Source organism: Cervus canadensis, chromosome 10, assembly GCF_019320065.1.
Source record: "Cervus canadensis isolate Bull #8, Minnesota chromosome 10, ASM1932006v1, whole genome shotgun sequence".
Lineage (NCBI taxonomy): Eukaryota > Metazoa > Chordata > Mammalia > Artiodactyla > Cervidae > Cervus > Cervus canadensis.
The window spans coordinates 44,683,706-44,708,912 of record NC_057395.1 but is presented as its reverse complement, the minus strand read 5'-3'; the positions used below and the strand labels follow the sequence as shown (position 1 = coordinate 44,708,912).

General features: G+C 42.9%; 2 protein-coding genes across 5 annotated transcripts in view; one reads left to right on the top strand and one right to left on the bottom strand.

Annotated features, from left to right (window-relative positions):
• Positions 1-3,622: 3,622 nt before the first annotated feature.
• TUBAL3 (tubulin alpha like 3) lies at positions 3,623-22,043 on the bottom strand. Of its 4 annotated transcripts, none has more exons than XM_043479343.1 (4): positions 21,808-22,043; positions 8,146-8,389; positions 7,294-7,442; positions 3,623-5,409 (listed from the first exon to the last, which is right to left on the bottom strand). In XM_043479343.1, the coding sequence occupies exons 2-4, from the start codon at positions 8,237-8,239 to the stop codon at positions 4,465-4,467; spliced, it is 1,188 nt and encodes a 395-aa protein (XP_043335278.1). In that variant the 5' UTR covers positions 8,240-8,389; positions 21,808-22,043; the 3' UTR covers positions 3,623-4,464. The 4 variants fall into 4 exon arrangements, with proteins under 4 accessions (XP_043335278.1, XP_043335277.1, XP_043335276.1 ...); XM_043479342.1 differs by lacking the exon at positions 21,808-22,043 and adding an exon at positions 19,806-19,819; XM_043479341.1 differs by lacking the exon at positions 21,808-22,043 and adding an exon at positions 13,851-13,867.
• Positions 21,375-25,207, top strand: part of NET1 (neuroepithelial cell transforming 1) — a 34,691-nt gene continuing 30,858 nt past the window's right edge. The window contains exon 1 of the mRNA XM_043479339.1: positions 21,375-21,634. Within this exon, the coding sequence (XP_043335274.1) occupies positions 21,507-21,634 (128 nt within the window). The 5' untranslated portion in view covers positions 21,375-21,506. The remainder of the gene's footprint in view (positions 21,635-25,207) is intronic.

Below are 25,207 nucleotides of genomic sequence, written 5' to 3'. Positions count from 1 at the left end.
GAATTCACCTTGTAAAACCAACATTCTCTTGATTTCACTTTGTAAAATCATTGATGGGAGCAGGGGAGTTGGGGAGAACTGTGCTGGTTTGAGTTCCCTTGAAAAAACTGTTTTAAGCTCTCTTTTTAAAATAAAAAAGGGTTTGGGTGGGCTTCCCTGGTGGCTCAGACAGTAAAAGAATCTGCCTACAATGCAGGAGACCCAAGTTTGATCCCTGGGTTGGGAAGATCCGCTGGAGAAGGGCATGGCAACCCACTCGTGTATTCTTGCCTGGAGAATCCCACTAACAAAGGAGCCTGGGGGGCTACAGTTCATGGGGTCGCAAAGAGTCAGACATGATTGAGAAACTTTTACTTAAAACAAGGCTCAAATGCCAAGTGAACCTTCTCCAAAGAGATCAGTGCCTGGAAGACAGGATCTCTAAATGTTCTACCCAACAAGAAACCCCAAAAACAAATACTAAAGACCAAAAATGGTTCCTGCTTCCTGATAGCAGAACAATTTTGGAAGCTGTAACAAAATAATTAGCAAAAGCCAAGTTATACCCAGAATTCAATCAGATACTTTATATAATTCCAAGAAATGGGAGGTACATGTGCTCTAAGGTATGTAGTATTAAACTAAAAGACATTCATAGATATTAAGAGCCGAAGAAAAGCAAAATCTAATCAAATGGTGTAGCTAGCTAACTCTAAGAATTACGGATGGAATCAGAGTTGAAAAACTAAACATGTGGCTCAAATCTAAGTGTGCTATGGGACATTTCGTTCTTTTTAGAATTTATTTTTGTTGAGGTGTAATCGACATATACCATTGCACTAGTCCCAGGTGTATGACACAAAGATCCAACATCATCCTTTAATTAATGAAGTCCCTGTTACAGACAGTTGCTAGGGTTCAGCACGTCCATTAGAGCCACAAAGATCCTGTCACAGCATCGTCACTTAGGAGCTGCAGCAAGCTGAGAAGACAAAAGACAAAAAAGGTATCTTGGGAAGATAACCCAAGCCTATGGGATGACACAGTGTGTTTTTCTTTTGTTTTCTTGGCCATGCCTCGAGGCACGTGGGATCTTAGTTCCCTGACCAGGGATCGAAACTTCATCCCCTGCAGTGGTAGCATAGAGTCTTAACTGGACGGCCATGGAAGTCCCAGACACAGTGTTTTCTTAAGGAGTGAGCATCTTTACATACTCAGGAAATAGACCCCCAACTTCACTATCATATAAACCGTGAGGGCAAGAATTTTTTTTTTTTTTTTTGTTCACTGTTTATCCTCAGTGGTCAGAATAATTAGGAGCACATGACAGGTGTTCAGAAAATAACTGGTGAATGAGTGAATTGAATCCGGGTCATTAAAGTTCTTATGACATAGGAATCGTGCATATTTAGCATTTAAAGTGCAATGTGTATAATATTTGACAGTATTTGGCCTAACAGAAGGACTTCCCTGGTGGCTCAGACGGTAAAGCGTCTGTCTACAATGCGGGAGACCCAGGTTCAATCCCTGGGTTGGGAAGATTCCCTGGAGAAGGAAATGGCAACCCACTCCAGTACTCTTGCCTGGAAAATCCCATGGATGGAAGAGCCTGGTAGGCTGCAGTCCCTGGGGTTGCTACGAGTCGGACACGACTGAGCGATAATTCCAATTTAAATACATATTTTGAGTAAAGGTGAAGAAGGAATTCATAGGGCCTGGACTCCATCTTAGGCCTGTTCATGCTGATCATGCTCGGCCACCTCTCCAATGGACTCTGAACTCTGTTTAGTGCCTATGGAAATGACAGCAGACGGATAAGACCCCCTCCGGACAGGGGAACCTTGCAGGTTGTAGCCAGGTTACTCCTTGCCTAAGAGAACACATATACTGATCACTCCTTCCTTCAGACAGGCCACAAATTTTCTGTACCTATCGGAATGTAACCTCGGGCTTATTAATTATTGGCTAATTGTTTAACTGTCTAAGCACATGGCATATGAATGATGGGGTTATTGGAATTATATTTACCCTTCCTTTGTTTATGTAAGTCTCAAGGAATTTGGGGTGATGGGTTCCGACACATACACATGGGGTATAAAAGATTTTCACAAATGCTGGTCGGGGTCACTAAGAGGAGACTCTGCCTTGGGCCCGCTGGCGTAATAAACTGCACTCCACTATCTGCATTGTCCTTCTGAGTTTGTTTCCCGGAACGCGTGGCTACAGCAAAGGATTTACACATGTGATCTTAAATAAAAATCTTATTAATTATAGACAGTTTGGAGAACATAAGAATACGAATCACCACATTTATAGTTTAGTTTATTTGATTTTAAAAGAACTAGAGCTCTTGGGAAGGTTTGTCAGATAATTAAAGTTCTTAAAATAAAATAAAATGAATATAACATAAAGTATTTAAGCATTTATCTAAGATTGCAAAGGGGACCAACAATTCATACATATTTAAAATGATTATTTAAATGTTGCTTAACTTAGAAATAAGATTTACAAACTGAACTTAAAAATTTAAGAAATTATTAGGCTTTTAATCTTAATTTTAGTAGATTACTAATTTAAAAAAAATGAAAGGAAACTTCTAAAAGGTCTTTTCTGAGTTTTTTAAATGTGTTTTCACACATGCATACACACACATACAGAGATACAAATGCCCTTCAGTTCAGTTCAGTCGCTTAGTGGTGTCTGACTCTGTGCCAGTACGCCTGGCTTCCCTGTAAACTGAGCAGTTATTTAAGCATTTCACTAGTGCCCTCTAGTGTCTAAATAGAGAAATGGCACAGGTAAACAAAACATTTTCACTTGGTAAAAGGCCTCTAGTTCAATTCAGTCGCTCTGTCGTGTCTGACTCTTTGCGACCCCATGGACTGCAATACAACTCCCTGTTCATCACCAACTCCCGGAGCTTGCTCAAACTCATGTCCATTGAGTCAGTGATGCCAACCAACCATCTTATCCTCTGTCGTCCCCTTCTCCTCCTGCCTTCAATCTTTCCCAGCATCAGGGTCTTTTCCAATGAGTCAGTTCTTCATATCAGGTGGCCAAAGTATTGGAGCTTCAGCTTCAGCATCAGTTCTTCCAATGAATACTCAGGACTGATTTCCTTTACGATTGACTGGTTTGATCTCCTTGCAGTCCAAGGGACTCTCAAGAGTCTTCTCCAACACCACAGTTCAAAAGCATCAATTTTTCGGCACTCAGCTTTCTTTATAGTCCAACTCTCACATTGATACGTGACTACTGGAAAAAGCATAGCCTTGACTAGACAGACCTTTATTGGCAAAGTAATGTCTCTGGTTTTTAATATGTTGTCTAGGTTGGTCACAGCTTTTCTTCCATGGAGCAAGCATCTTTTAATTTCATGACTGCAGTCACCATCTGCAGTAATTTTGAAGCCCAAGAAAATGAAGTCTCTCACTGTTTCCACTGTTTCCCCATCTATTTGCCATGAAGTGATGGGACCAGATGCCATGACCTTAGTTTTCTGATTGTTGAGTTTTAAGCCAACTTTTTCACTCTCCTCTTTCACTTTCATCAAGACACTCTTTAGTTCTTCTTCACTTTCTACCATAAGGGTGGTGTCATCTGCATATCTGAGGTTATTGATATTTCTCCCGGCAATCTTGATTACAGCTTGTGCTTCATGCAGGCCAGCATTTTGCATGATGTAGTCTGCATATAAGTTAAATAAGCAGGATGACAATATACAGCCTTGACGTACTCCTTTCCCAATTTGGAACCAGCCTAATAAAAGTTCAAATTACTATATACGATATTTACATGAAAAAATATATTTTATGAGTGAGTATTTTCAACACAGTGGGAAACTTCACAGTGTACCTTCACTCTCCCTGTATTTTGGGTTAAAGTAAGTGAATTCCAAAGAGGCTACACACAATAGGTGACACCTGAACTGGGTTCGAAGTTGGAATTATACCCCACAGTCATAGAAGGAAAGAAAAGAGAAAGCAGGGAGAAGAAAGAGTGAGAGAGGAGAGAGAGAAAAACAGAGAGAGAGAAGCAGTCAAGAAAGAGAAAAATGTGGGAAGGGGCAAGCTGTCTAGCTTGATTGGAGTGTGTGAGAACACAGTGAAAAGTGTGTTTATAAACATCATTTCCACCAAATTGCAGTCATTGTCCTCTGTGGTAACAACAGTGTGAGCTAAAAACAGGCAAAGTGGTACGTTGTTGGTATTTTATTTGTTTAATTATTTATTTTCCACAACATGTGGGATCTTCCCAGATCAGGGATCAAACCTGTGTCCCCTGCATTGGCTGGCAGATTCTTAACCACTGGACTACCAGAGAAGTCCAGACTTACTGTTAATGTTGACCCCCATTTGATTGAGCATAGAACTTGGGGTCTTGCTTGACTTAATTTCCTTTTTCGTCTCATGAAGGGAACTCTAGCCTTGAAACATAAAGCACGACACCTCAACTCAGCATTCATTGTTACTGGTCAGATCTGCATCAGAGACTTCTCCCCATTTCCTCGTAATCCTTCTCCAGGACCGCCAAGTCCTCCCTGGCCTCTGCAAACTCGCCTTCCTCCATGCCCTCCCTGATGTACCAGTGCAGAAATGCCCTCTTAGCAAACATGAGATCAAACTTGTGGCCCAGACGGGCCCAGGCCTCTGCAACCGCCGTGCTGTTGCTCAGCATACAGACTGCCCGCTGGACCTCAGCCAGGTCCCCTCCTGGCACCTCCCGGAGGGGTCGATCGTTGATGCCCACCTTGAATCCAGTCGGACACCAGTCTACAAACTGAACAGAGTTCCTGGACTTTGTGGCCGCAATTGCCGCGTTCACCTCCTTGGGGACCACATCCCCTCTGTAGAGCAGGCAGCAGGCCACGTACTTCCCCAGGCGAGGGTCACACCTGACTAGCTGGTGGGAGGGCTCAAAGCATGCAGCTGTGATGTCCAACACAGACGGCTCCTTGTGGTGGTTGCTATCGGCAGACAGGATGGGGGCGAAGCTGGTCACTGGGAAGTGTATCCGCGGGTAAGGCACCAGATTGGTCTGGAATTCGATCAGGTCCACGTTCAGGATGCCTTCAAACCGGAGGGAGGCAGTGATGGAAGATGCTGCCTGGCTGATCAGCCTGTTGATGCTGGCATAAGAGGGGCATTCAAGGTCAAGTTTGCCATGACAGATGTTGTAGATGGCCTCGTTGTCCACCAGGAAGGTACAGTCCACGTACTCTATGGTGGGGTGGGTGGTGAGGATGGAGTTGTAAGGCTCCACTACAGCGGTTGAGATCCTGGGGGCTGGATAGACGGAGAACTCCAATTTAGTCTTGCCACTGTATTCTTCGGAGAGCTGCTCCAACAAGAGAGACGTAAATCCCGACCCAGTGCCTCCTCCAAAGCTTCGGAAGATCAGAAACCCCTGAAGCCCACTGCAGTGTTCCGCCTGGGGAAAGTATTCATAAACAAGAAATGAGAATTCAGCCAAATAAACCCAGAAGCAGTGGTAACTGTGGGACACAACCAGTACCCAAAAACAGAAAGTTCTGGTTTACTGTTGTTATCACCATCACAAACACATTTACTTTGAAACATACTTGAGTGGTTACTTCTGGAGTGGGGGAAATGCTTTAGAGTTTTGCTATAAGCTGGGCTTAAACATTCTACTGTCTTTTGCTGCCCTCTATGAATGTACGTGTATGTGAGCTAAAGTATAGGTATATGAGTATACAAATGTATATGTGAGCTAAAGTAAGGTGTTTATCAATAATGAAGAAAATGACAAGCAAAATATTAAAGCAATATAGTTCCCCACCACCACCCCTCAGTAGATGAAATATCTGTCACTTTTGTACCCAATCTACTGTGCTAGTGTAAAAAAGCACGGTATTCTCTAATGATGATGCCAAACACCAAAATATTTACTAGACAGAGGATTCTCCAGACAGGATTTTAAAGAAGAATTTACTGTCAGTAAATGGGGGAACTGATCTCCAGGGAGGATGTGCCTCCTGTTAACTTTACAACTCATGGTCACTATTGGAAAATGACAAGTTTCAGAGGGAAGTCTCCGATAACCAGAGAAGTCATGAGTCAGCAGAAGCAAGAGTAGACGGTGGCTAGTCGTTTAAAAGAAGGAAATCCTGCCATTTGCGACAACATGTATGGACCTCAGGGGCAATTAAGCAAAGTGAAATAAGTCAGACAGAGAAAGACAAATATTGAATCATCTCACTGACATGCGGAATCGAAAAAGGCCAAACTCATAGAAACAGAGAGAACAATAGTAGTTGCCAGAGGGTGGGGGGTGGAGGAAAAAGGGGAGATGCTGGTGGTCAGAGGGTATAAACTTCCAGTTATAAGATTAAAAACTTCTGGGGGTTTAATGTACAGCATAGTGACTGTAGTTAACAGCATTGTATAGTATACTTGAAAGCTACTAAGAGACTAGATCTTTTCTTTTTTAAAGATTTTTTTTTAATGTGAACCATTTTAAAGTCCTTATTGAATTTGTTACAATATTACTTCCATATTATGTTTTGGGTTTTTTTGGCTGAGAGGCATGTGAGATCTTAGCTCCCTGAGGAGGGAACAAACCCCATCCCCTGCCCTGGAAGGCAAAGTCTGGACTTCGAGGGAAGTCCTAGAGAATAGATCTTAAATGCTGTCACCACACAAAAAAAGGTAATTATGTGAGGGATGGATGTCTTAACTATCCTGATGGTGGTGATCATTTGATAATATATATGTATGTTTGATAATATGAATTAAATCATCTTGCTGTACACCTTAAATTTACACAGTGTTTGCCTGGTGGCTCAGATGGTAAAGAATCTGCCTGCAATGTGGGAGACCTGGGTTCAATTCCTGGGTTGGGAAGATCCCCTGGAGAAGGGAATGGCAACTCACTCCAGTGTTCTTGCCTGGAGAATTCCATGGACAGAAGAGTCTGGTGGGCTACAGTCCATGAGGCTGCAAAGAGTCAGACACGACTGAGCAACTAACACACTCCACTCCATATGTCAATTATATCTCAATAAAGCAAGGGGGGAATGAAATAAAACATTTCTTCATGCATGGGAAAAGGAATAAGAAACAAAGGAGTTGACTGGCCCTTGGAGTAAGTGTGAGGCTTCTCCCCTCCCTAGTAAGGAAGGTTAGCAGTTCCAGCATCAGGACCAGCCCAGCTCTGAGCATGTGCATGTGCGGGAGGCTTCAGGGTAGAAACCGAGTGATGGAGGGGAGGGAGAAAGTGCTGGTGCTGGCTAGGCGGGTCCCCAGGGACCCCGGGCACTCTAAATGGTCCTGGAAGGAGAAGGGAGCCACTTGCCATCTTGCGGATCCTCTCCAGCACCAGGTCGAGGATCTCTGGCCCCACAGAATAGCGACCTCGGGCGTAGTTGTTTGCAGCATCTTCTTTTCCACTGACGAGCTGCTCAGAGTGGAAGAGTGAGCGGTAGCTGCCTGCACGCACCTTGTCTGCAGAGGGGAAGGGTGGTCAGTGCCACCCACTCCATCCCACCCCTAACTTGTGCCCAGCCCCCTTTCTCTCCACCAATATCATAGGAAGAAATGAATTTAAACTGCCCAATTGGCTTTTTTAGTCTAGGAAAAGGTGTAATTATTCCCACATAAATGGAAAGCACGTTTTTCCATCATCCCACCCTTCATTAGTTTATCGGGGCTGCCCTAACAAATGACAACAAACTTGGCTTAAAACAGGGAAGGCTGGACTTCCCTGGTGGTACAGTGGATAAGAATCCTCCTGCCAATGCAGGAGATACAGGTTCGATCCCTGGTCCAGGAGGATTCCACATGTCACAGAGCGACTGAGCCCATGCACCACAGCTAGAGAGTAGCCCCCACTCACCGCACTGAGAGAAAGCCTGAGCACAGCAACAAAGACCCAGCACAGCCAAAAATAAAATAAATTAATTTACAAACAAAACCAAGGGAGGTTTATGGTCTCATAGTTCAGGAAGCCAGAAGTTCAACGTCCAGACACTGGCAGGGTTGGCTCCTTCTGGAAGTTCTGATGGAGAAACTGCCCCCTGCCTTTCTCCCGGCTCCTGGTGACTGTGGACAGTTCTTGGAGTTCCCAGGCCCACAGCTAGTCATGCCAGTCTCTGTACTTGTTTGTTTGGGTTGTGGACCCAGTTAAGCACACTGGAACGTACATTACCTATGACAGTAGGCTCCAGGTCCATGAAGAGTGCTCTGGGCACATACTTCCCAGCTCTGGTCTCACAAAAGAAGGAATCGAAAGATGCACCCATGGGCTCTGTTTTAGCAGGTGCCAGCGGATCCTGACCGCCGTCGGGAACAACACCATCTGGCTGGATTCCGTGTTCCAGGCAATAGAGCTCCCAGCAAGCACCCCCAATCTGGACACCGGCCTGGCCAATGTGGATAGACAGGCACTCCCTCTGAAATGAGCCATAGTAAGAAGTTACAACTGTGTGTGTGCATCCTCCTAACGTGACAACATGAACTACATCACTCAGCATGTCTGCTCATGACTGACAGAAACCAGGCTAGCCTATGCCAGCAAGAGAACTTGATGATAAGGCTAATGAAAGCTGTGTCATGGAAACCAAAAACCAGGATACAGGCAAGCTTCAGGAATAATTGAACTAGACTTCCCTGGTGGTCCAGGGGTTAAGACTCCACACTTCAATTGCAGGAGGCATGGGTTCCATCCCTGGTTAGGGAACTAAGATACTACATGCTGTGTGATGCAGCAAAAAAAAAAGAAAAGGAACAAGTGAATCAAGGACTCTAGTTCAAGAAACATAAATTAAGCACCTATTGTGTGATGAGCTAAGAATGAGTTAAGACATACTATATAAGAATAAAATCAAGCTTACTCACCCAGAAAAAAATTAGTTATTGGAAAGGAATAAAACCAAAATTGATGTACAGCCTGATACATATTAAAATCCACTGCAGTAAATTAAAGATGTTATCATTTCATATCTTGAGATTTTACTTTTCTTATGTGCTCTAAATAAGGAAGGAAGTTCTAAGCTTAAAAGTAGAGCAAATTTCGCCAAGGAAACAAGCTAGAGATTTAACAACCCCAAAATACAAAACCTCCATACCATAATAGGCAAAAATGTTGATGTATATAAAAAGGATTTATGTATAACTCTTCATATGTAAGAGCTATGTATAAGGCAATTTTATATACATCATTTTAAAAATACTTGATATATCTATTAGAAAAATGGGCAAATGACATAAGCGAATGAATTACAAAAGAAAGAATCTAAAATGAAAACATTTAAGCAGAGTGGCATTCACAGTATCATTATTTGCAAGGGTGAAAACCAAGAACCAATATAGTTAACCATTCACTTTTTGGTGGCATTTAAAGGAAAATAATACAATGGCATGTTATGCAAATTTTTATATTTACCCCCCCCACCCAAAAAAATAAAAACTATATGACATGGGAAATGCTTATGTTAAAATATTGAATGAAAAGTATATGTTACGTAATTTATATAAAGTATGATGTCAGATACATTTAAAAATGAACTTACTCAGCCATAAAAAAAAGAATGAAATTATGCCATGTGCAACAACATGGATGGACCTGGAGATGATCATATGAAGTGAAGTAAGTCAGACAGAGAAAGACAAATATCATATGATAGCACTTATATGTGAAATCTAAAATACGATAAAAATGAACTTATTTACAAAATGGAAACAGACCACAGACATACAAAACAAACTTATAGATACCAAAGGGAAAGTGGGGAGGGATAAATTAGCAGTTTGGGATTAACATACACACACTACTATATATAAAACAGATAAACAACAAGGTCCTATTGTATGGCACAAGGAACTATATTCAATGTGCTGTGCTTAGTCTCTCAGTCATGTCCAACTCTTTGCAACCCCATGGACTATAGCCCATCAGGCTCCTCTGTCCATGGGGATTCTCCTGGCAAGAATACTAGAATGGGTTGCCATGCCCTCCTCCAGGGTATCTTCCCAACCCAGTGATCGAACCCAGGTCTCCTGCATTGCAGGCAGATTCTTTACCATCTGAGCCTGTAATAAACCATAATAGAAAAGAATATGAAAGCGTATATATATATATACATATATATACACTTCAATAAAAATAAATAAATGAAGTAAAATAAAAATAAGCATAGAAAAAGTCTTTAAAATTCATTAAAACATTAACTCTAGTTATATCTGGGGAGAATTTCTTTATCCTCTTTAAACTTACCTATTTTCTTCATTTCCATTGGCCTCCCCCTCCTCTCACACTTTTAAATCACCATTCACTCCTTTTTTTTAAGGCAAACAACTTTTTTTTGTAATTTAAGTATCTACTCATCTTAGAGCCAGGAGAAAAAGTTAAATCCTAAAAATCTAAAAGAATAGCAATTGCTAGCTTTAGTATCATTGTGTTCTGAATGCCAATTGTCATGGAAAAAGTCTATGCAGAAGGGTAAATAGACTATTTGCTGCAGTATCAGGACCCTTCAGGCTGTCTCTCTGATCCACTAATAAGCAACCCTGCCCTCGTCTGTCCATCCATGGCTGCACTTTCCCAAGGTCTGAGTTGTTGTTCAGTCCAACTCTTTGTGACTCCATGGGCTGCACCACGCCAGGCTTCCCTGTCCTTCACTATCTCCCAGAATTTGCTCAGATTCATGTCCATTGAGTCAGTGATACTATCCAACGATCTCATCCTCTGCCATCCCCTTCTCCTCCTCCCTTCAATCTTTGCCAACGTCGGAGTCTTTTCTAATGACTCAGCGCGTCGCATCAGGTGGCCAAAGTATTGGAGCATCAGCATTAGTCCTTCCAATGAATATTCAGGACTGATTTCCTTTAGGATTGACTGGTTTGATCTCTTTGCAGTTCAGGGGACTCTCAAGAGTCTTCTCCAGCACCACAGTTCAAAAGCATCAGTTCTTCGGAACTCGGCCTTCTTTATGGTCCAACTCTCATATCTGTACATGACTACTGGAACAACCATAGTTTTGACTCTACAAACTTTTGCCAGCAAAGTGATGTCTTTGCTTTTTAATATGCTGTCTGGGTTTGTCATAGCTTTCCTTCCAAGGAGCAAGAATCTTTTAATTTCATGGCTGCCGTCACCATTCAAAGTGACGGAGACTGAACCACAAAAAGACACCAGCTGGAGGTTGGGAGTAGTTTCTCTGGCTGGTCACACCCCCATCATCTGACCTGGACTCTGCTCCTGCTTAGCTGCACAAACTCTGTACTTTGTCTCTCTGAGTCATGTGGCCTAACAGTGCGTTATGAGGAATTCCAGTGCACAAGTCAAGTAGAACTTCCCTCTTGTTGCTTTTCTGTGCCACCATGTCTCTCACGACAAAGGCAGTGAACCTCACTTAGTATCAACCAATTTTTCCAACCTCTTTCTGGCACAGGAAAACCTAAACAGCACATTCCATCAGCAGCCTTCTCACACCCCATCTGCAAAGCACAGCTTTCTCCTCTCCCCTCAGGAAGGACTCAAGATGATCTCAGTACATCAGCTACTGTAATCAGATCAAAAGTTACCTACATCTCGAGATTCAGGTACAAACTTGAAAGCAGTAGGGGTGGGGTGGAGGTTTGTTGCTTATACATCATTAAAACCACTTACATGTGGACTTCTCTCACAACATCCTCCCCTGACTATTTTCTACCCAATCCACCAGTCCACAGGACACTTGCTCTTAATTATTCACACTAAAAATAAACACCAACATGGAAAAAAATTGCTGCTCTTCATGGGGACTATTCCCCAGTGTGATGCATACATAGGAGTGAGACTGAGCCTTTTGAACTTAGCAAGAATACTTGGCCCAGGAAGGACAAATCTTGCCCACGCTGGTTGCAGAAGCAGCTGAGTTTATCTCATAACTATGTCCCTAGGGACAGAAGGCTATCTCCACCTTATTCTTCTCTTAGCCTCTTCCTCCTTTCCAAACTATCTGTTAAAATAATCACACTATTTAAAAAAAAAAAAAAGTTGCCCACAGAATATCAGTAGTGATGTCCCAGCACTAATAAATGCAGCTTTAAAGCTTACTGGAATTACTAGGACAGCACAGTTTTCTAATTACTTTTTATTTTGAGATAAATATGAATCATAGATTCATGGATCTCTCACCCATTTTTCCACAATGGAAATATCTTGCAGGGTCACACCCAGAATATCAAAGCTGATACAGTCAAAACACAGTGGGTTTCCACTGCTGCAAGCACTCCTCGTGTAGAAAAGCATAATTTTTCAGATCAAAACAATATAAAACAAACATCCTTAAATTTGGAGAGAATATCCAACAGGCAGAGACGATAAAAGATGAAAAAAAGCAGTTTGAATACTTGCTTTCATTGAAGAATTAAAAAATTCTAAGATACTAAAATTTACTGTGACTGGAACATAAGAGATTACACTGTTGGTAGGAATGTAAATTGGTCCAGCCACTGTGTAAAACTAAATATAGAACTACCACTTAACCCGCAATTCGACTCCTTGTATTCCAAAAAAATAAAAACACTGATTCGAAAAGACACACGCACCTCAGTGTTCATAGCACCACTATTACCAATAGCCAAAAAATGAAAGCAAACTAAATGTCCATTGACAGATGACTGGATAAAGAAGAAGTGGTATGGTACAGTGGAATATTACTCAGCTATTAAAAAGAACAAATTTTTGCAATTTACAGTAAACTGGATGGCTGCTGCTGCTGCTAAGTCACTTCAGTCGTGTCCGACTCTGTGTGACCCCATAGACAGCAGCCCACCAGGCTCCCCCGTCCCTGGGATTCTCCAGGCAAGAACACTGGAGTGGGTTGCCATTTCCTTCTCCAATGCATGAAAGTGAAAAGTGAAAGTGAAGTCGCTCAGTCGTGTCCGACTCTTAGCGACCCCATGGACTGCAGCCTACCAGTCTCCTCCGTCCATGGGATTTTCCAGGCAAGAGTACTGGAGTGGGGTGCCATTGCCTTCTCTGGGATGGACCTGAAGTGTATTACAAAGTCAGACAAGGACAAATATTGCATGTTATCACTTATATATGGAATCTAAGAAAAATAAGCAAATAAATATAATAACCGAAACAGACTCACAAAGAGAACAAACTACTGATTACCAGTGGGGAGAAGGATGGAGGGAGGTTCAAGACAGGAGTGGAGATTAAGAAGTACAAACTATTATGTACAAAAAATAAGCTGCAAAGATATAGTACACAACACAGGGAATATAGCCAATACGTCATAGTAATTATACATGGAGTATGACCTTTGAAAATAATGAATCACTATACTATATACCTGTAATTTACATAATATTGTAAGCAACTATATGTCAACTAAAAAAAGAGAGAATGAAAGGAAAGTGGATCTTAAACGGTGGTCTCCAAACAGAATTATTGTAAGTAACTGTATTAATTATTGTCCACAAAGAACTACACTCAAGAGAGAATAAGACAGAGGTCCCCGTACTTCACCCGGCCACGCATTTGTGAGCTTAGCAAGAGCAACCTGAGTCTGAAGTCCCCAGAAACTCTGAAAGCGTAACTAAAAGCAAAGCTACTGATTCCTACAGAAAGGTCAGCACACTTGATCTAAAGCAAATGTAAAAACTAAAGAAAGATCTTGCCTCCGTGCTTCCATTGAAGGCAAATCAATGAAGATTTTCCCCAAAGCAGCAGAATTATAGATGAACAGGTGAAATTCAGAGTAGATTTAAATCTGATCTAAACACGGATATTGAAAGAAACAAATGTCTCTAAATATTTTGTCTCTTGTATGAAGAATTTATGAAGAATTGTTTGTTGGGGAAAAGAAAGACACAGGATGAGTAAAATTTGCTATAACTATAGACAGCAGCACTTACCATGCTGATCTGAAGGTGCCCCACTGCCCGTGGTAATGACAGGAGGCGCCTGCCCAGGTAAGCTTTATCACAGGGCAGGAAATGACCCCACCTGAGGGCTGCACACTTAAAGCACCACAGTCTCTTTTCAGTTTTTCACTTTTCTGGGGTCAAAGGAGGTGTGACGGGCCTGCCTGAGTCCCCTGGGATAAAATCTGTGCACAACCACTGATGAATTTGCTAAAGTTTATCCAAATCTGCTTCCAACATATACCTAGGTTGAAAATAAAAAAATAATCTTTAAAAAAAATAATCCTCCTCTCATATTAAGAATGTATGACAACCAATGAATGTTTCACTTGGTAAGTAGTTTTACAAAAACACTGATTTTTTTTCCTCTTTATTCCTTAACTTTACTTTCTATCTCATTACATTTTGTGTATATCTGTTACTGCCTCTATGAATCCTGTTTTTGAATTTTTAATTGGAAGGTAATTGCTTTACAATGTTGTGTTGGCTTTAGAATGATTGATTTACACATTAATTTATATTAGAATACTAGTTGTTGAATATATGTAATATCAACCTACACAGTGATCGGTGTAATTGCATACAGCTGAAGATTCTGGAAATAATCTAGAAGGAAATCCCCCTAAACAGTATTTGTAAATCTATGGTTGTAAATCCATGATTAAAGGAATTTGGGTGATATTTAGATCCAGTTAAGGTAACAGGAACATCTTCTCTGAGAGGGAAATCTAGAGTCTGATTATTACAAGAAAAATAATGAGAAAAAGAGGATTCAGGGAATGTTTGTCATGTATTCAGCATTGTCCTAGGCAGAGTAAGACATTCCATTCGGGACCGGGATTTAGCAATAGAAAGTTGATCTCTTGTGGGATCAAGATGGTTCATCAGACTTTTCACATCTGTGAGTAGCCAGCCCTCATACTAATCCACTCTCCTCAGCTCTATTTCTGCAGTACCTAGTAAAGTTTGTCTTCTGTTCATCACTTCCCTACTGTGTAGCCAGGGCATCTTATAGTAGGAATTCAATAAATACTTGTGAGTAACTGAACAAAATAGTAGGTTACCAAGTGTCTAAAAATAGGAAAGGGAGGCTCTGCCTAAAAAGACAGTATTCTCCTTACTGATAAGAAACCCCTCCCCACTGAGAATCCCAGTCGACATCCTGGATTACCTGTCACTGTGGGAACTGGTGCTCACAAACCCCAAAGGACTGTTTCCTTTTACACCATCAAAGAGCTAAGGACAGATTCTAACTTCAGAAAATCTCAATGAAGTACTAGTTTGAAAGGGTGAAATTGTTGTTTCTGTGAGTAAAAAGATCAAATGTCAGCAATTTCTTAGGTACCATTGACATCCCTGCATGTTCTGAAGGCCTGTCTGGATGGAGACCAGCTCCCTAGATGACAATTCTGTACTCCTTTACTCAAACTGCTCCAAAGCGGTATAGAGATGATTCTTAGCTATCAGCTTCTTACTCTCTAACTTCTCACTCTTTCTAAAACTAAAAACTATTTCAACATTTTGTACTAATCTGTAAGGGGAAAAAAATCTGAAAAGGAATATAGAAAATATATATGGTGTATATTCCTTTATCTGAATCACTTCTGTCCATTAACATGATATTGAAAATCAACTAAACTTTAATTTAAAAAAAAAACTTTCTTCCCTGTGTCATGATTCTAGTGCAAGTTCAGTCGCTCAGTCATGTCTGACTCTTTGCAATCCCATCAACTGCATCATGCCAGGCTTCCCTGTCCTTCACCAACTCCTGGAGTCTGCTCAAACTCATGTCCATTGAGTTGGTGATGGCATCCAACCATCTCATCCTTTGATGTCCCCTTCTCCTCCTGCCTTCAATATTTCCCAGCATCAGGGTCTTTTGAAATGAGTCAGTTCTTTACATCAGGTAGCCAAAGTACTGGAGCTTCAGCTTCAGTATCAGTTCTTCCAATGAATATTCAGGACTGAGTTCCTTTACAATTGACTGGTTGGATCTCCTTGCAGTCCAAGGGACTCTCAAGAGTCTTCAACACCACAGTTCAAAAGCATCAATTCTTCAGTGCTCAGCTTTCTTTATAGTTCAACTCTCACATCCATACATGACTATGGGAAAAACCATAGCTTTGATTAGATGGACCTTTGTTGGCAAAATAATGTTTCTGCTTTTCAATACACTGTCTAGGTTGGTCATAGCTTTTCTTCCAAGGAGCAAGTGAAAGTGAAAGTCTTTCCATCATGCCTGACTCTTTGTGACCCCATGGACTACACAGTCCATGGAACTCTCCAGGCCAGAATACTGGAGTGGGTAGCCTTTCCCTTCTCCAGGGACTCTTCCCAACCAAGGGATCAAACCGAAGTCTCCCCCATTGCAGACAGATTCTTTACCAGCTAAGACACAAAGAAAGCTCAAGAATACTGGAGTAGGTAGTCTATCCCTTCTCCAGCGGATCTTCCCAACCCAGGAATCAAACCAGGGTCTTTTGCATTGCAGGCAGATTCTTTACAAACTGAGCTATCCAGGAATCCCCCTCCAAGGAGCAATCATCTTTTAATTTCGTGGGTGCAGTCACCATCTGCAGTGATTTTGGAGCCCAAGAAAATAAAGTCTCTCACTGTTTCCACTGTTTCCCCATCTATTTGCCATGAAGTGATGGGACCAGATGCCATGATCTTAGTTCTCTGAATGTTGAGTTTTAAGCCAACATTTTACTCTCCTCTTTCACTTTCATCAAGAGGCTCTTTAGTTCTTCACTTTCTACCATAAAGGTGGTGTCATCTGCATATCTGAGGTTATTGATATTTCTCCAATCAATCTTGATTCCAGCCCGTGCTTCATACAGCCTGGCATTTCGCATGATGTACACTGCATATAAGTTAAATAAGCAGGGTGACAGTATGCAGCCTTGACGTACTGCTTTCCCAATTTGGAACCAGTCTATTGTTCCATCTCCAGTTCTAACCATTGATTCTTGACCTGCATACAGGTTTCTCAGGAGGCAGGTCAGGTGCTCTGGTATTCCCATCTCTTGAAGAATTTTTCACAGTTTCTTGTGATCCACACAATCGAAGGCTTTGGCATAGTCAATAAAGCAGAAGTAGATGTTTTTCTGGAACTCTCTTGCTTTTTTGATCATCTAATGGATGTTGGATAGTTGATCTCTGGTTCCTCTACCTTTTCTAAATCCAGCTTGAACATCTGGGAGTTCATGGTTCACTTACTGTTGAAGCCTGGCTTAGAGAATTTTGAGTTAGCGTGTGAGACGAGTGCAATTGTGCGGTAGTTTGAGCATTCTTGGCATTGCCTTTCTTTGGGATTGGAATGAAAACTGACCTTTTCCAGTCCCGTGACCACTGCTGGGCTTTCCCAATTTGCTGGCATATTGAGTGCAGCACTTTCACAGCATCATCTTTTAGGACTTGAAATAGCTCAACTGGGATTCCATCACCTCCACTAGCTTTGATTGTAGTGATGCTTCCTAAGGCCCACTTGACTTCGAATTCCAGGATGTCTGGTTCTAGATGAGTGATCACACCATTTTGATTACCTGGGTCATGAAGATCTTTCTTGTAAAGTTCTTCTGTGTATTCTTGCCACCTCTTCTTAATATATTCTGCTTCTGTTGGGTCCATACCATTTCTGTCCTTTATTGTGCCCATCTTTGCGTGAAATGTTCCCTCAGTATCTCTAATTTTCTTGAAGAGATCTCTAGTCTTTCCATTCTATTGTTTTACTCTATTTCTTGGCATTGATCACAGAGGAAGTCTTTCTTATCTTTCCCTTCTATTCTTTGGAACTCTGCATTCAAATGGGTATATCTTTCCTTTTCTCCTTTGCCTTTCACCCTCTTAGGGTATCCAGTAAGCATGAGAATATAAACGACAGAAGATGGATTAACAGGAGAAAAGCAAACAGACTTTGACATGTACAGAGGAGGCTCCATAAGAAAACAAAGATGCAAAAAGGCAGCAAAACCTCAGTGCTTATGCATGAGGTGGGACAATGAGAGGGAATTATGGAAAAGTAGGTAAAATACACAGGGCCACCAAAGGAAGAGAGAAGCTACTTAAACAAGGTCTGTTTGCACACAGTTCTCTGTCTCTTGGCTCTGCTCATCTCTGGTGACAAGTGTGTGTCTTTCCCCCTGATGCCGGGAGGGCCCCTCTCACAAGGGAAGTTTATCTCCCACTTTTAGGAAGAAAGGGCAGGTCAGAAGGTGCTTCTGGCACCTGTTGTTCTTCAGCTCAAAATAATCCTGCTGCCAAAGCAACATATATAGGGCAGCACATTCTGCCACCCTTCAATGTGTATATAATTTTATTTCTTGGGATAGATTCCCTTTCTGGTGTGAAAGAAGAAGCTATTTCTAAAGGCTTTGAACACCTACAAAACAGTATTTTGAACCAAAGAATGTACTGTGTAGCAATTGTTAAATTGTCTTTTTCATTTAAGAAGATCCTTTAGGTGATGTGGTCCTTTCTTATAATTAGAGGATGAAGCGCTTTCACTCTCTTTTACCAAGGAGATGCTGTCCCCTCTGCACCAGGAGGCAGGAGGTCTCAGAATCAGATTTACTATTTCCTAGAGACAGCCTGAGAATTCATCTTCAGTACCTTTGGCAACCGGGGATTTATTGAACATGAATAATTCATTTTAGGTCATGACTTTCAACCTCTCTTCTCCCCAAAGGTTAAGAAAGATCTAAAAGTTGAACGGTTCCATGAAGACTACAAGACCTTCTAGAACTAACACCAAAAATAGATGTTCTTTCCATTATAGGGGACTGGAATGCAAAAGTAGGTAGTCAAGAAATACCTGGAGTAACTGGCAAATTTGGCCTTGAAGTACAGAATGAAGCAGGGCAAAGGCTAATAGAGTTTTGCCAAGAGAATGCACTGCTCATAACAAATACCCTCTTCCAACAACACAAGAGAAGACTGACTCTACACATGGACATCCCCAGATGGTCAATACTGAAATCAGATTAATTATATTCTTTGCAGCCAAAGACAGAAAAGCTCTGTACAGTCAGCAAAAACAAGACTGGGAGCTGACTGTGGCTCAGATCACGAACTCCTTATTTCCAAATTCTGTCTTAAATTGAAGAGAGTAGGAAAAGCCACTAGACCATTCAGGTCTGACCTAAATCAAGTCCCTTATGACTATACAGTGGAAGTGACAAATAGATTCAAGGGATTAGATCTGATAGAGTGCCTGAAGAACTATGGATGGGGCTTTGTGACATTGTACGGGAGGTAGTGATCAAGACCATCCCCAAGAGAAAGAAATGCAAAAAAGCAAAATGGTTGTCTGATGAGGTCTTACAAACAACTTTGAAAAGAAGAGAAGCAAAAGGCAAAGGAGAAAAGGAAAGATATACCTATCTGAATGCAGAGTTCCAAAGAATAGCAGGGAAAGATAAGAAAGCCTTCCTCAGTGATCAGTGCAAAGAAATAGAGGAAAACAATAGAATGGAAAGACTAGAGATCTCTTCAAGAAAATTAGAGATACCAAGGGAACATTTCACGCAAAGATGGGCACAATAAAAGACAGAGATGGTAGGGACCTAACAGAAGCAGAATATATTAAGAAGAGGTGGCAAGAATACACAGAAGAACTATACAAAAAAGATCTTCACGACCCAGATAATCACAATGGTGTGATCACTCACCTAGAGCCAGACATCCTGGAATGCAAAGTCAAGTGGGTCTTAGTGCTTCCACTGAAGGCAAATTAATGAAGATTTTCCCCAAAGCAGCAGAATTATAGATGAACAGGTGAAATTCAGAGTAGATTTAAATCTAATCCAAACACAGATATTGAAAGAAACAAATGTCTCTTTAAATATTTTGTCTCCAGTATGAAGAATCTATGAAGAATTATTTGGTGGGGAAGAGAAAGACACAAGATGAGTAAAATTTGCTACAACTATTGACAATAGCACTTACCATGCTGATCTGAAGGTGCCCCACTGCCCGTGACAGGAGGCACCCACCCAGGTAAGCTTTATCACAGAGCAGGAAATGACCCCACCTGAGGGCTGCACACTTAAAGCACCACAGTCTTTTTTCAGTTTTTCACTTTTCTGGGGTTAAAGGAGGTGTGACAGGCCTGCCTGAGTCCCCTGGGATAAAATCTGTGCACAACCACTGATGAATTTGCTAAAGTTTATCCAAATCTCCTTTGACTATGCCAAAGCCTTCACTTGTGTGGATCACAACAAACTGGAAAATTCTTCAAGAGATGGGAATACCAGAGCACCTGACCTGCCCTGAGAAATCTGTATGCAGGTCAAGAATCAACAGTTAGAAATGGACATGGAACAACAGACTGGTTCCAAATCGGGAAAGTACTACGTCAAGGCTGCATACTGTCACCCTGCTTATTTAACTTATATGCAGCGTACATTATGCAAAATGCCAGGCTGTATGAAGCACAAACTAGAATCAAGACTGCTGGAAGAAATGTCAATAACCTCAGATATGCAGATGACACCAACCTTATAGCAGAAAGCAAAGAAGAACTAAAGAGCCTCTTAATGAAAGTGAAAGAGGAGAGTGAAAAAGTTGCCTTAAAACTCAACATTCAGAAAACTAAGGTCATGGCATCTGGTCCCATCACTTCATGGCAAATAGATGGAAAAACAGCGGAAATAGTGAAAGACTTTATTTTCTTGGGCTCCAAAATCACTGCAGATGGTGACTGCAGCCGTGAAATTAAAAGACGCTTGCTCCTTGGAATAAAAGCCATGACCAACCTAGACAGCATATTAAAAAGCAGAGACATTACTTTGCCAACAAAGGTCCGTATTGTCAAGGCTATGGTTTTTCCAGTAGTCATGTATGGATGTGAGAGTTGGACTGTAAAGAAAGCTGAGCACTGAAGAATTGTGCTTTTAAACCGTGGTTTTCGAGAAGACTCTCGAAGAGTCCTTTGGACTGCAAGGAGATCCTACCAGTCCACCCTAAAGGAAATGGGTCTTGAATATTCATTGGAAGGGCTGATGCTGAAGCTGAAATTCCAATGCTTTGGCCACCTGATGCAAAGAGCTGGCTCATTGGAAAAGACCCTGATGCTGGGAAAGATTGAAGGCAGGAGGAGACTGGACGACAGACGATGAGATGGTTGGATGGCATCACCAACTCAATCGACATGAGTCTGAGTAAACTCTGGGAGATAGCGAAGGACAGGGGAGCCTGGCATGCTGCAGTCCATGGGGTCGCAAACAGTAGGACAAGAATGAGTGAATGAACTGAGTTGAAAATGCTTCCAGTTTCCCTTGACTTGTGGTGAAAGTCCTAATGAACTACACACTAGTAATCGGGCCTTGGCGATTTAGGAACTAGACCCTAGACCACCAGCTCATCAGCCGGTCGACCCTGGGGACCAGGCTCCCCCTCACAGATTCCGCGCAGTTTAGCGCCCGAAGGGAGGAGAGGGGCGGGACTCCACGTTCCTAGCAACCGCGCCGCGTCCCCTGATTGGCTGGTCGCCGCGCAGCCGCCATTTTCAAACCCCGGAAGATGGCGGCGGCGGAGGTGGCGGCGCCGTCCTGACAGGAACACGTCTCCGGGCCGCAGCGGCCGGGAGCCGTGCTGCTCCCAGCGGGCCTCCTGGGCACCCAGCCACCGCGCCGCCCCCTCCACGCCATGGAGCCCGAGCTGGAGGCCCAGGAGCAGAGCCGGCCGCGGAGGCGAAGCCGCCGGGCCTCGGGGCTCAACGCCGGCGGCGCCGCGGAGCCAGCGGCCGACACCCCCGGGCCCGGCCAGGACGGCAGGTGAGCGCGGGGTCGACGGCGCTTGGGGACTTGGGGTGTCGGGCCCGAGGCTGGGGAGGGGGCGGCGGGCAGGGAAAGGGCCGGGGGCAGGGAAGAGCCGGGCTACCTGCTCTCCTTCCTCCTCTCTCCCCTCGTCCCCCTCTTCCGATCGTCTGACCCTCCTTTATTTTTACCTCCGGTTCCTCTTCCTCCTCCCTCTTGTCTCCTCCCCTCCCGGCTCAGGGGCTGGAGGTCCTCTCTGCACACCCAGCAGGTTTCGGGCTGGATTGGGGGGGCGGGAGGGGGCGCGGGTGGCGGTTCCTAGACGCCCACAGAGAGCTGCTGGCTCAGGGGACTGGAATCGTTCCTGGGGCCGGAGAGTTTCTGTTAAGTTGCTCAGTCGTGTCCGACTCCTTACGACCCCATGGACCGCAGCCCGCCAGACTCCTCTTGTCCATGGATTCTCCAGACAAGAATCCTGGAGTGGGTTTCCATTCCCTTCTCCGGGGGATCTTCCCAGCCCAGGGATCAAGCCAGCATCTCCTGCATTGACAGGCGGATTCTTTACCATTGTGCCACCAGGGAAGTCCCCGAGGACTTCTACCAGACACCAAACTTTTAGCCTAAAAGCAAGCATTAAAATGAAAAGTTTCGCCGAGGTCAGAGTCCCTCCTTTCGAGCCTCTGACCAAGTCCGTGATCAGGGCGCAGCTCAGGGCCCCAGCCTCCCTGGTAAAGAGGACGCAGAGGCCCGTCTTGGACTTTTTAGCTGTTGACACATTTCATTCTGTCCGATGCGTCTGCAAAGGGAGGACACCGACCGAGGGTGTTAGAGGCTGTGTCTGCCAGCGAGCGGTGAACAAGGGCTGGGAGCATTGCTTTTCCGTCAGGATGCTGCAGGCCCTAGGTTCCTGTGACCTGTCGTTGGACCTTTCATCTGTAAGATTGGGTCCTCATCCGTCATATGGGGTTGAAATAGTACCCACTTCCTCCAAGTTGTGCAATTCAGTGAGGTCATTGTGTGAGCCTGTATGCAGGGAGCTCGCAACAAACTGTTATTTCCTGATTTTTATCTGTAATTCCATATCTGCTTCTCTTTTCAGAAGTTCCTGTGGTCCACTACTTAAACTACAGTTCCTTATTGACGTTACATTCCAGTCATTCTTGGATGTGCCAGTCATTTTTTCAGAGAAAGGAAAACACCTTACTTTCTTGGACAGGGCATTTGTAAACTCACTGTTAATAAATCATCGTGCAGAAAACTAGACTTTTTCATTAGGTATTGATTTTTTATTTTGAAGATTAGGATAATTCTTGCCTGAAACCTTTATACTGATTACAACTTATATTTAAGAGGTAGTGAAAGAGCAGAAAGACGTCATCATCCCAGAGACTGAGAAATAGAATCAGGACCATGTAGTGAAGGGAAGAAGAACGGTGATAAATTCATTCTGCATTCATTCAGTAAAGCTTTTGAGCATTTGCCTGGAAAGATCCCCAGAGGAGGGCATGGCAACCCACTCCAGTATTCCTGCCTGGAGAATCACATGGACAGAGGAGCCTGGAGGGCTAGGCTGTGGGAGTCACAGAGAGTCAGACACAACTGAACAACTAATACTTTCGCTTCACTAGATCTTCACTTTGTTGTAGATATTGGAGATTTTGGTGAAAAGATGAAGTTTCTGCTCTCATAAAGCTTACATTCTAGTTAGGGATGAAAGACGATGATGAAATGCCAGGTGGTCATCCTGTGAGGAGGATTAAGGCATGTTAAGGGCAGGCAGAGACAAGGAGAGGGGCAATGTTGCTCTTTTTAAAAGATCAAAAAAGTCTCCTCCATGGTAATGATGCGTTTAAGCAGAGATCTGAAGGAATGAAGGAACTCAGCCATGTGAAGATGTGGAGAGAAAGGCAGTAAGTGCAGGGCTTCAAAGTAGAATCCTGTTTTGTGTGTTCAAGGACTGTAGAGAAGCCACGGTAACTGGAGTGGAGCAAAACAAAGGGAGAAAGGTGGACGGCGAGGTTACAGAGAGGCCTGGGGTCAGACCGGGTAGTACATGGCCAACCACCAAAAACACTTCAAGTTTGAGTCTGTGGTTGGGAGACAATAGAAAATTGTGTGATGTGTATTTTAAAAGGATTGGTCTGTAATGTGGCAGGGAGAAAATCAGGGAGACTAATGAAGAGGTTATTGCAGTTTGAGACATCTGAGTGGTAAACATGGTGGAAAATACTCCTATTTGGGATGTATTTTTCAAGTAGCACTGACAGGATTTGCACATGGATTCAGTGTGGAGTTAAGAGAGATGGAGGAATGAAGAATGATTCCGAGGTTTTTAATCTGAGCACCAGAAGAGCAGGTTTCCATGTTCCTGGAGAGGAAAGATCTGGGGAGAAGTTTGCTTTGGAATATGTTATGAGGCTCCTATTAAGGAGTGTATCACAACAATTTTTTCCCCCTTTTCTCTTTTTTTGCTTTTTTCTCTTTAAAAAAAAAAACTTTAAAGTTTAAGTCAAGTTTAAGTCAAATGAAAGAGTGCATGAATCATAAGTGTTTTGCCCAGTGAAATTTCACAAAGTAAACAGATCTGTGTAACCAAATATAAATTGAGGGCATATCAGCAAATAGACTTGAAATCACAGCACTGGGAAGTCATCTAGATAGTCTGAATAGAGGAGAGTTTGGGGCCCAGACCCTGAGACACTCCCCACATGTAAAGGTCCAGGAGATGAACAAACTCGGAGGAGCCGCAGCTGGTGAGGAACCAAGTGAGATCAGTGTCCAGGAGGCCAAGTGGCAAAAGGGTTCTGAGAAAGGACATGGGAAAGTTTGTCAAGTGTTAGTGATAAGGAAGGAATGAACAGGTTAGTGAGATGAGGAATGAGTGACTGTTGAATCTGGTCGTGAGAAGAGCATATTGACCTCCAGTAGTTTCCATAAAATAGTTAAACTATTAAGAATGTTTGTAGTGGATTGAGAAGAGAATGAGGTGTGGTTTATTCCAGAAATGTGTAAGTGTCAGACACTATAAATATGGAGATGCAAAATATAGTCCTTACTCTGGGAGTGTTGCTGAGATCCCAGCCTCTGTTCTCTGGTGCCAGATAGAAACAGAGACGAGAGTTTTGGATGAAGTTGAACAGAGTAGCTTTGTTTTGCCAGGCAAAGGAGGCCGCAGTAGGCTAGCGCCCTTAAGACTGCCCTCCCTTGGGAAAAATAGGAAGGGAACTTATAGTTCAGGAGGGGAAGGGAGTGCTGTAGATAAGGAGTAGGGCAGTAGCAAGCTTACATTCCTCTTTCCTGTTGGAAAATTTCTTCATGCTCTAAGTTAGTGTCAAGCTGTCTTGGGAGGAATGCAGTAGTCTTTGAGGCTAACACACTGTGCCTTTCTTTCTAGAATAAAGAATGCTAACAAGAAGGGAGTGTTAGGAAGTGCTTCCTCAGAGAAGCGAACACCATATGCATTGTACACAGCTCTGATTAGAAAGTAATCATTTTCAAAATGTAATTGAGTAAGCAAGAGAAGCTTTTCTGAGAAAATGGCTTAGTGGACTTAAAAGAATAAGGCCTAGCCTGTTGGAAGCAGCCTTAACC